The 11,433-nt window shown below is 35.6% G+C and overlaps 2 protein-coding genes across 5 annotated transcripts; both read left to right on the top strand.

The window, feature by feature from the left end:
- On the top strand, positions 1-3,896 carry LOC130722055 (protein FAR1-RELATED SEQUENCE 6). 4 transcript variants are annotated; one of them, XM_057572648.1, is made up of 4 exons: positions 6-156; positions 470-623; positions 1,414-1,612; positions 1,731-3,896. In XM_057572648.1, the coding sequence occupies exons 3-4, from the start codon at positions 1,571-1,573 to the stop codon at positions 3,732-3,734; spliced, it is 2,046 nt and encodes a 681-aa protein (XP_057428631.1). In that variant the 5' UTR covers positions 6-156; positions 470-623; positions 1,414-1,570; the 3' UTR covers positions 3,735-3,896. The 4 variants fall into 4 exon arrangements, with proteins under 4 accessions (XP_057428629.1, XP_057428628.1, XP_057428631.1 ...); XM_057572647.1 differs by having other exon boundaries at positions 1,409-1,612; XM_057572646.1 differs by lacking the exon at positions 470-623 and having other exon boundaries at positions 1-156.
- A 1,240-nt stretch (positions 3,897-5,136) lies between these two features.
- Positions 5,137-11,025, top strand: LOC130722053 (protein CHROMATIN REMODELING 35-like). The gene is made up of 7 exons (XM_057572643.1): positions 5,137-5,236; positions 5,324-5,392; positions 6,223-6,725; positions 7,970-8,164; positions 8,282-8,434; positions 8,880-10,609; positions 10,694-11,025. Exons 2-7 carry the CDS (start codon positions 5,344-5,346, stop codon positions 10,695-10,697), a joined length of 2,634 nt encoding a protein of 877 aa, XP_057428626.1. The 5' UTR covers positions 5,137-5,236; positions 5,324-5,343; the 3' UTR covers positions 10,698-11,025.
- The last annotated feature ends 408 nt before the right edge of the window (positions 11,026-11,433 follow it).

The raw sequence follows: 11,433 nt of genomic DNA, 5'->3' as shown, positions 1-11,433 counted from the left end.
TCCAATTAACTAACTAGAACTAGAAAGGGGGTAAAGACATTAAAGATCACTTGAAACAATCACTCACATGATCCTTCCTTCATCGCAACGCTCTTTGCTTCTCCTCTCTCCTCTCGCTCGCCGCAACAATCATCTCTCGCCTCCGTAGCTCCGCCGGTGAGTTTTCTTCTTCTGTCTTACATGCTTAAAACCGCTTTATCCGAACCCGAATTGGAATCCTATTCATTCAATTACCAAATCATGCCTATTGTTGTTGATAATCATTCTTGTAGCGTTGATGAAATATACACCATGAAAATTTTCTTACAACCTCTTTGTTCTGTTCTGTGTAATCTTTTCCATTGAGAGACATTGATGTGTTTTGTTCAGTTTATGTGTTTTTACTTTGCTGTTTTGATTTCTTGTCTGTGTACACATATTCTTACTGTCATTCATAGCATCTGAAATCAAATGACATGTTGATTTGTAGGTGTTTCTTTGACATTAACTGATATACCTTTTATGTCATCTGGGATTCATGAGTGAAGCCATTGTATTTGGATTATGCTAGTTCAAATCCCGATTCCATTCGTAAAGTCCCATGATTTTATGATTTGAGAAGGGTTGAGCGATGCGAATCGCAGGTAAAATCCTTATCTTGTGAAATCAAAGTAAAATCCCGGTTCTAACTTCAAAGCATAAATTGAATTGGAATCGGGATTCTAAGGATTTCACGAACGGATAAAAATGCCAAATTCACAACTAGTTCTGGTGTTCAATTTCTATCAATTCTATGCCAAATTATACAACGGGTTTGTAATTCCTTATGATTATTACATGGAAAATTTGTTAGACTAGACATGAGATTCTAGAATTATAATAATACTATATACTATCTAGTTCTGGTGTTCAATTTCTATCAATTCTATGCCTTGCAAGTTGCAACTTGTCGAAAGACGGAAACTTGATCTTTGGTGTTCCTAGTTGTTAAGTTTTGACTACTTGATGACTTATGAATGACATTCTTATGGAATCTGGATTATGTTGTATGAGTGCAAGCTTATTTAAGTGTTTTTAGTGATCTGAAGTTTTTTCCTTATTTATGCTATTTTATATGTACAAATATGAATTTACGCACACACACATATAGATAGATAGATATGTATATCAGTATATAAATTTATGAATTTTGTAAAATTTCACAATTCAATTTATGATTCTACCATTTACGATTTTCACTCCCCTTCCTTGTTCAAGGTAAAATTCCAATTTTAGCGACCTTGATTTGGATGGTTATTGTACATTGTTAGACATCATATAAATCATCTTTCAGGGTACAGTGACACTTTGAGTTACGGATGCGTGCCGTCTGAATTAGGTATGTTATCATTTTCTATCACTTACAGTATATATTTATCTATTTTGGTAGATCAGGAGGTGCAATAGCTGAGCTAGTGGAAGCTTGAACCTCTAATATCATCATTACACACCAAGCTTAGCGAGGGGCTAGTGCCAGTTGAGCTAAGTATTCTGGCTAGAAGAGTGGTCTCTTAATGATGCCCCAAAAGCTTCTTGCTTGATCTACTATCTCATGGTCAAACTGGGTTCCATTCAGCAAACAACATTTGGAGAGGTTAAACACCTGATATATGATTGAAAATTATATTTGTGGCTTTGTATGTCAAAGAATCTAGTATTCAAATGTTGTTCCATTAGAGGTAGCTTAATGATTTTGTTTTACAATATGCTAGATGGAAGAGACCTCTCTCTGCTGTGAAGATTTGCCACATGGGGAATGTATTGAGGTTCATAAAGATGAAGATGCTGCACTAATTGAATTAGATTCTCAAAATGGGTTTTCTGAAGGAAGAAAGGAATTTGATGCACCTGCTGTTGGAATGGAGTTTGAGTCATATGATGATGCTTACAATTATTATATCTGCTATGCCAAGGAGGTGGGTTTTTGTGTAAGGGTTAAGAATTCATGGTTCAAACGAAATAGCAGAGAAAAATACGGTGCTGTGCTTTGCTGTAGCAGCCAGGGTTTCAAAAGAACAAAAGATGTTAACCATTTGAGAAAAGAGACAAGAACTGGATGTCCTGCAATGATGAGGATTAGGATAGCGGAGTCTCAGAGATGGCGGATAATTGAGGTCATACTTGAACATAACCACATTTTAGGTGCTAAGATACACAAATCAGCTAAGAAGATGGGAAATGGAACTAAAAGGAAGTCATTGCCTAGTTCTGATTCTGAGGTGCAAACAGTTAAGTTATACCGTCCACTTGTGATAGATGCAGGAGGTAATGGTAATTTAAACCCAAGTGCAAGAGATGACCGAACTTTCTCTGAAATGTCTAATAAGTTGAACGTTAAAAGGGGTGACACACAGGCCATTTATAATTTCCTTTGCCGCATGCAATTGACTAATCCAAATTTCTTTTATTTGATGGATTTCGATGATGAAGGGCATTTGAGGAATGCATTCTGGGCTGATGCTAGATCCAGGGCTGCATGTGGTTATTTTGGAGATGTTATATATTTTGACAATACTTATTTGTCAAGCAAATATGAAATCCCTCTTGTGGTTTTTGTTGGAATAAATCACCATGGTCAATCAGTGTTATTAGGCTGTGGTCTACTTGCAGGTGAAACAACAGAGTCTTATATATGGTTGTTTAGAACATGGGTTACATGTATGTCTGGATGTTCTCCCCAAACTATTATTACAGACAGGTGCGAGGCTTTGCAGAGTGCAATCATAGAGGTCTTTCCTAAATCTCATCATTGTTTTGGCTTGTCATTAATTATGAAAAAAGTACCAGAAAAATTGGGAGGGTTGCACAATTATGATGGTATCAGGAAAGCACTTATTAAAGCAGTTTATGAGACATTGAAAATCAGTGAATTTGAAGCAGCATGGGGAATTATGATTCAACGTTTTGGAGTTAGTGATCATGAGTGGCTTCGTTCTCTATATGAAGATCGAGTTCGTTGGGCACCCGTATTTTTGAAGGATGTATTTTTTGGTGGAATGTCTGCAGCACGCCCTGGTGAGAGCATTGGTCCATTTTTTGGTAGATATGTGCACAAACAGACTCCTTTGAAGGAGTTTCTTGATAAGTATGAATTAGCTCTGCACAAGAAGCACAAGGAAGAATCTTTGGCAGATACTGAATCAAGAAACTCAAGCCCTGTGCTGAAAACTAGATGTTCTTTAGAGTTGCAGCTCTCCAGAATGTACACAAGAGAAATATTCATGAAGTTCCAATTTGAAGTGGAAGAAATGTTTTCTTGTTTTGGCACAACACAATTACATGTGGATGGTCCCATCGTAATTTACTTGGTCAAGGAGCGCGTTTTGATCGATGGAAACAGACGGGAGATTAAGGATTTCGAAGTTGTGTACAGTAGGGCAGCAGGTGAACTTCGTTGCATCTGCAGTTGCTTTAACTTCTATGGATATTTATGTCGGCACGCGCTGTGTGTGCTCAATTTTAATGGGGTGGAAGAGATACCTTTCAAGTACATTCTTTCACGGTGGAAGAAAGATTACAAGCGCCTTCATGTTCCTGATCATAGTTCTGTTAGCGCTGATGATACTGACCCTATTCAATGGTCTAATCAGTTATTTAGTAGTGCCCTACAAGTTGTCGAGGAAGGCACAATTTCTCTGGATCATTACAATGTAGCGCTGCAGGCCTGTGAAGAATCACTGAGTAAGGTTCATGATGTAGACCAGAGACAGGACTAATGTACTGTAAAGGTTACAGTTGATGTATGGTACTTTGTGTATTTCTAGTTGCTTTAGCTTAGCGCTGTTTAACTTTGATCCTCTTACATTGTTGAGATTTTCAAGATTCTTGACTTTTGACAATGAAATTGTAAAGAATTTTGAAGTGCTTGTTTGTTTTAACTTCGTTTTCAGTTTTGTTAAAAATTAAGCAAGTGCAATTGCATATTTGATTTTTTTAATCTCAATTGCATTGTGCTTCTGGTATTGTGCAGGTGTGATTTTGGTTGCCCCCATTTTTTCGCTTTTATTCAGTCTACACATTTTATAAATTAACATATTGACTAAAATCAACTTGTAAGCAAATTTATAACTCAAATCTCATGGTTATTACAAGGATCAAAATAAGGCTTAACCTAGGCTTTTAACCATTTTTCACCTCACTCAAAACTCATTCAGTTCCTCTCTCTCAATATGCTCCCCTAAGTTACTTCATAGTACTTGCTGACTTTACAACTACATACACTAGAATACACAAATTGACACAAGAATTTGCAACATCAGCAATTATAAACTTCTCAATCTTCTTCATCTCATCCATTTTCCTCAACAAAGCTCCAACGACTTACTTCTCTAGGTCATTCAACTCATTTTTATACCATTCCACCCTTGTTACCTTACCTTTACAATAATGAACAAGAATATTAAGAGAGACCAAAGATGGTTACATATGTAGACCTTATATGGTAAAATTAAGTGTTACTTAAAACGCCCATGCAACAGCAAGATCATCAATAAAGCTTCAACATCATAATTGTAGTGTCTAGCTCGTTCTCTTTCCCAATCTCGTATAGGCAGTGTTTAAAGCTTCACTCTCGCCCTCCATTTTTATTTGCGTATACTCTTTCCTTAGCCCAATCTCCTTTTCAAAAAGTTGTAAAAGCCCTAAAAACATGTCAAAAAAATTTAACCTTCCCAGTTTTTCATGCATTTTTCTTATTTATCCACATAATTGTTTTCTAACATGTCATACCTTTACTAACTTCAAAGAAAAACTCACAAGGACATTAGCTACTCATACATTAGAATTTTTATTGTACCAAAGTATCCACATCAGCCATAAAACTAATAAATCATTCTCGGTACGCATCGCTCAGAGCTCGAACTCGCGTCGTCGAAGCTAAAGTAATAGACAACAAATATCATGGTTTGCCTAAAACAAATTTTTTTTTAAAATATTTAAAGAATGCCTAAAACAACAATCTTTCTAAAATGGAGGGAGTATAAGTGAGATTCATATACATAAAACTTATTTGTTTGTGGTTTTTGAAAATGTTTTAGATTTTTTAAAATTGAAAAAATTTAAAACTTACTTGCAATAATATGTATTTAAAAATTGTTTTTAAAGCAAATAGAATCATTTCCAAAGTCTCCCATGAACACAACGTGTTGCTTTCACTCTCACTCTCACACTCATCAAAATTCTGCATTTTTCTCTTCTTCTTCTTCTTCTTCCATTTCAGGTAACTAACTCTCTTCCTTCCTTTCATCTCAATTTCAACAACAAAATTCGATCTTTTTCTTTAATTTTTTCTTCGTTTTTTCTTCAGTTTTCGCATAGTAATCATCAATGGAGGCAGCAATTGATGTATTACCACCAAAACGCCCCGCTCCAAGTGGTATTCTTCATTCCCTTCTCAAAAGTTTCAATCTTTTTCATTTTTTATTCAATTTTTGGTTAATTATTTTCCTTAATGCTGATAATCAGGTACATGCCACTATGCCCAGTAGTGTTTTTTGTGTTTTGTTTTCAGCTGCATTTTCCTCTCTAGTCAATTGTTTTCTATGAATTTTTGTTAAAGTTGTGTCCTTTTGAATTATTGAATTCTGTTTTCTGGTCAGTCAAACAATGCTTTGATGATATAATGTAGTAATTTTGTGGCATTTTTATCTGTAATTTTTGCTACTGAGTGTGCTTGAAGGGTGGACTGAGAGTGCCATGGTTTGGTTGTTTAATGATTGGGGGTAGGGGCGTGGGCTGAGAAGTGATTAATGCCCTTAGAGTGTTTGAATTAGAGGGGTAGGGTTTGAGAATCAAATGATGTGTTGGGTGCTGAATCCGAACGTTTTGTTTTTAATAAGTTTATTATGTTTGGTGAGCTGCTGAATGAAGTTCAAACTGTGTTAGTCTATGTAGGATCACATTTAAGTCCAACTGAATTGTACAAGTCTTAAGAATATTTCATTTTGTTGGTCTACTTGTATTTCGTTTCCTCAGGATGGATGTATTTAGTGGGTTATATGGATTATGGAATTGTTTAATATTCAGTATAGAACACTTGCAAGGGAGGGATATCTCTAGTTTCTGAATATAGTTTCTGTCATCTCTCCAATTGATAAATTTATCTATTTACATGATGTCTTTCAAATTGTTTAATTTCCAGCAAAAAATACATTTATGGATGTTAGTATCATATAGATGTTGACAATCTTCATTTTCTGAAACCAGGAATTTCTCCTCAGGGACATAAAAGACTGAAACTATCCAGTGATAGTCTGCCATACTCAGCGCATGATAAAGCTGTACCAGAGACACCTACGAATGTTGAAGACTTCAGCAATCCATTTGCAATCTCTGATTTTTTAAATCGTTTAGAAAGTGGAAAATTTGGAAGTGTCACAAAGGACATAGAGGCCCTTATAGCCCGAAAAATGCAAGTACTGGGCCCTTTCTTTGCAAAATTTCCTAAACTTGTTACTCAATCATTAAAAGTGGTTGTGAACCACGATGAAGAAAGTAATAAGTTGGAAAATGAAAAGGGTACCGTCATGTCACATGATGAAGTAATAGATTTGGAAGAGGAGCGCACTAAAAAGGATGCTTCTGCAGCACAGCTTGTTGTGATCATTGATTCGGATGAGGAAGATGATAGAGATAAAAATTCTTCTTCTCTTCCATTCAATGAAGTAATGTTGCCGAACTCACTCCAATCTCCTGCATTGAGGATGATGGTAAGTTCCCCTGGTTTTGTGATTCTTGAAATATGTGAGCTCTGTGAGCTTTTATTTGGATTAGTGGCATGCTTTCTCCTAGGATGATTTGAAGGAACTTTAGTATTTCATTTTAACACATGTGGCAGAGGACTATATATATATCATTGGCTCTTTCTTGATTTATTATTTGTCCCTTAATTGTTCTTGTAAAAATATATTGCCCTTTTATTTTCATAAGTATAAAGCAGCCTCTTCTGGCTTTATAGGGTTAATTATGTAATTTATATATCCATCGTCCATATATGACTCATTCTATCTGTTTTTACTCTTTGAATTATTATGTTTGCCATTATATATAACTTACCAACATACATCTTTGGCTTTATTCTGTAAAAATAGAGGTATTATTATTGCAGGGCCTCAATGTTACTTTTAGCTGTTGCAGAAGTTTTCTCCATTGAACCATGTACATGTTTTAAGCTCTTTACCCAACACTTCTAATAATTACAGAGATCTGATCACCATTCTACAGAACTCTGAAAGTTATCTGATTTTCTTTAAGCATATTAAAGTTTCTTCTTTGTGTAAAAGGCTCATATGACTGAAATGCAGCATTAGAAAAAATTACAGTGTTGAAGAGTCAAGTGAAATTTTGAAGCATTCTAAATCCCTTGCTATCTCAACACTGCATAGTTCTCTTAAAAATAAGTGCTTAATTTCTAGTGCCATGGCGTAATTCTATGTTAGATCTTTATAAGTTTCACCGAAGTCTGACATTTTGCCTCAAGTGTCCCAATTTTGTAATTGTTGGCTGTCTTGCTAAACTTAAATGTTTCTATACCATATAAAGTTTCCTGTACCTTTGGTGATAAGTTTGGTAGTCATGCAAATGATGATACAAAAAATAAAAATCATGGACATATTTGGATTTATATTTTTCTAAATTGTTTGCTATTTCTGTCTTCCTTTTTACTTCTTTACTCGTAATATGCACACCCTTAATGTTGAAACATGAATAGTGTATTAGTTTATATGGAGTTTTCAATTTCTTTGTCAGAGCGTATTGTGTTAATATTCTTCATATAGATTATTAGATGTGTGTTTTGGTAGATTCCTTTGTAACATTCTGTATATTTGGATTGAATTTGTTGCTATATTTCATGAGAAGATGCTGCTACGTCTTTCATGTTTCCTTTTTATTTTTTAATGCAAGTTGGTTCACTGACATGCTTTATTATTTACTGTGCAACAATTCTTTATAGGGGTATCGAGCTCCCATTGCTTACCATGGAGAAAGTGAAGATCTCAAATTTGAGCCAACTCGAGCTGCTAAAGATAAAACTCAGAGAGACAAAGGTGTTTATGTTGGTGTACAGGAGGAAGATGAGGTTGATACTGAAGATGATGGGCTTGATGATATTTGGAGGGAAATGTCAATGGCCGTAGAATGTTCGAAGGTATGTTTACTTTAACTTGTTTTCACATTTCAATAAGAATAACTGTCTTTGTCAATTCGCTATATCTTCTACTCATCGGTTCTTCCTTTCATGTCATTTCATTGGTACTTGTACTAGGATGCTTCTGTGAATCCTCCACCTGAGGAAGAAGTTGAAAAAGAAGACGACTGTGATCATTCTTTTGTTTTAAAAGATGATCTGGGTTATGTTTGTCGTGTTTGTGGGGTCATTGACCGAGGAATTGAAACCATATTTGAGTTCCAGTACAAGGTTAGACTCTTGTCTCAATGTTAATGATTTTTATGTTATAAATCTTGGTCATAAAATAGTTAGTGTGAAATTGAGTTTTTTAAGTATGCGGCTTGAAATTAGATTTGTAGATTGAATGTTTGGCTCAGGACATAACAATGCTTAAATTAAAACAGTTAGAAATGTGTTCCAAAAACTCTTCTGATAGTTTATGGTTTCCTCTACCTCTTTTGTGTGAAAATAGGTGATTTGTTTGATTCAACTTCACAAATCACTCAAGAACTTCTTTACTAAACCATAATAATATAATAGCAGGCAGTACATTTTTATTATTTGGGGTCAATTTCTTTGTAAAACGTTGCCTAGTTCATAATTCTGTATGTTCTGGATTAAAACATGAGATTACTTATAGCTGGGGACAGCGAGTGATGAAAAATGATTTTTTATTCTTATTTTCTTGTTGAAGGTTAAAAGGAGCACAAGAACCTACATGGCTGATTCATGGAATACCAAAGCAAAAGTTGATGTATATGGAATTAATGTTGCTGAAGATGACATCATGTTTACTGAAATTTCAGCACATCCTAGACATATGAAACAAATGAAGTCTCATCAAATTGAAGGGTTCAATTTTCTCGTCAGAAACCTTGTAGGTGACAATCCTGGGGGCTGCATCTTGGCCCATGCTCCAGGATCTGGGAAGACATTCATGATAATCAGCTTCATGCAAAGTTTTCTAGGAAAGTACCCAAATGCTAGACCTCTGGTGGTGCTTCCCAAGGGAATACTATCTACTTGGAAAAAGGAGTTTCAGACATGGCAAGTGGAGGACATACCACTTTACGATTTTTACACTGTGAAGGCAGACAGTAGATCACAGCAGTTGGAAGTTTTGAAACAATGGGTGGAATGCAAGAGCATCCTTTTCTTGGGGTACAAGCAGTTCTCTTCAATTGTCTGTGATAATAGTACTAACAGCATATCAATATCTTGCCAAGATATATTGCTTAAGGTACCTTCAATTCTCATTTTAGATGAAGGACATAATCCGCGGAATGAGAATACCGATATGGTGCAGTCCCTTGCAAAGGTAAAAACACCTAGAAAAGTTGTACTGTCAGGTACCTTGTATCAAAACCATGTGAAGGAGGTATTTAATATTTTGAATCTGGTTCGGCCAAAGTTTCTAAAGATGGAAACATCTAGGCCTATTGTCAAGCGCATTCACAGTAGAGTACATATATCGGGCAAGAAATCTTTCTATGATTTGGTGGAGGACACTTTGCAGAAGGACCCAGATTTTAAAAGGAAAATAGCTGTTATTCAAGATTTGCGTGAGATGACGAGTAAGGTACTTCACTATTACAAGGGAGATTTTCTTGATGAGCTTCCTGGTCTGGTTGATTTTACTGTGTTGCTTAAGCTGACCCCAAGACAGAAGCATGAAACTGGGAAATTAAAGAATATATCTAGAAAGTTCAAGGTATCTTCTATGGGCAGTGCGCTGTATCTTCACCCTAGATTGATACCTGTTGCGGATAAATGTGGTGAAAACTCTGTATCTGACCAAATGGTGGATGATTTAATAGAGAAGTTGGATGTGAAAGATGGAGTGAAGTCGAAATTCTTCATGAACATTCTAAACTTGTGTGATTCATCCAACGAGAAGCTTCTGGTGTTCAGCCAATATCTCTTACCTTTGAAATATTTAGAGAGGTTAGTTATGAAATGGAAAGGTTGGAGTTTTGGGAAAGAAATCTTCGGAATCTCAGGGGAATCTAGCTCTGAGCAAAGGGAGTGGTCCATGAATAAATTCAACAATTCACCGGATGCTAAAATTTTCTTTGGCTCAATCAAGGCTTGTGGAGAGGGTATATCATTGGTTGGGGCATCCCGAGTACTTATTTTGGATGTTCATCTGAACCCATCAGTTACTCGTCAAGCTATTGGTCGTGCATTCCGACCAGGACAGACAAAGAAGGTCTTTGTGTATCGATTGATAGCTGCTGATTCTCCGGAAGAGGACGATCACATTACTTGTTTCAAGAAGGAATTGATTTCAAAGATGTGGTTTGAGTGGAATGAGTACTGTGGTGATAGAGCCTTCCAAGTAGAGACTGTTAGTGTCAATGAATGTGGTGATGAGTTCCTTGAGACTCCAATGTTAGGAGAAGATGTAAAAGCTTTGTATAAAAGGTTTGAGACCACTCTTCTACCTTTTTGCACATCTTATAACAATCATGCTGTTCTTCACTAATACTTGTTTTATTTGTATATCAGGTAGACTGTTGGCATTTGGCATTCAGATTCAGTGGACTTGGGTAGCAAATGTTTACTGCATTTATGGTACAGACTTGGGTAACAATGTAGACTGTAGAGAGTGGCCTAATTGAGTTAGTTGTCGTTGCTCTTTGTACACATGTGATCCATCTTCCTCACTCTTGTGTGAGTGGAGAGATGTACAGAGTATTAAATTTTCTTGACTTGCTATGATTGCAGTAAAACTTGGTAGTCTTTTATTTCTGTTGCATCAGCTTATCTGGTTGAGATGCTAGTACTAATATTGCTTTGCTTCAGGAGATATAAGTAGTCAAAATAATTAACTCAGTTTAAATTGAGATTACTGTACTGTGTTGATGCTCATACAATATGTGATTTCATCTTGTTGGCCTAATGAAAAAATGAAACCTGCTAGCAGGATGCATTTGCTGGCTGCATACAATGTGATAAGTCTTTTAGGTGTCTTATTTGGGTCCCAAAGCAGCCCATAGTCCTCTACCTAACTAAAGGGTGCATTTGCTGCATATGATATGACTGATATTTCTACATAAATTTTTCAATAAAAATAGAAACGCCTAAATAATTAAATAAATGAACCAGTATATTCAAATAAGAGATAAAAAAAAAGTTTTCATAAATTTATTTTTATAGATTTTATCAGAAATTGTAAAGAACTTTGAAGTGCTTGTGTTTTATTTTAACTTCGTCTTCAGTTTTGTTAAGAATAACCCAAGTTAACT

Source organism: Lotus japonicus, chromosome 6, assembly GCF_012489685.1.
Source record: "Lotus japonicus ecotype B-129 chromosome 6, LjGifu_v1.2".
In the NCBI taxonomy this organism is placed as follows: domain Eukaryota; kingdom Viridiplantae; phylum Streptophyta; class Magnoliopsida; order Fabales; family Fabaceae; genus Lotus; species Lotus japonicus.
This window is presented reverse-complemented; position numbering and strand designations above follow the sequence as displayed.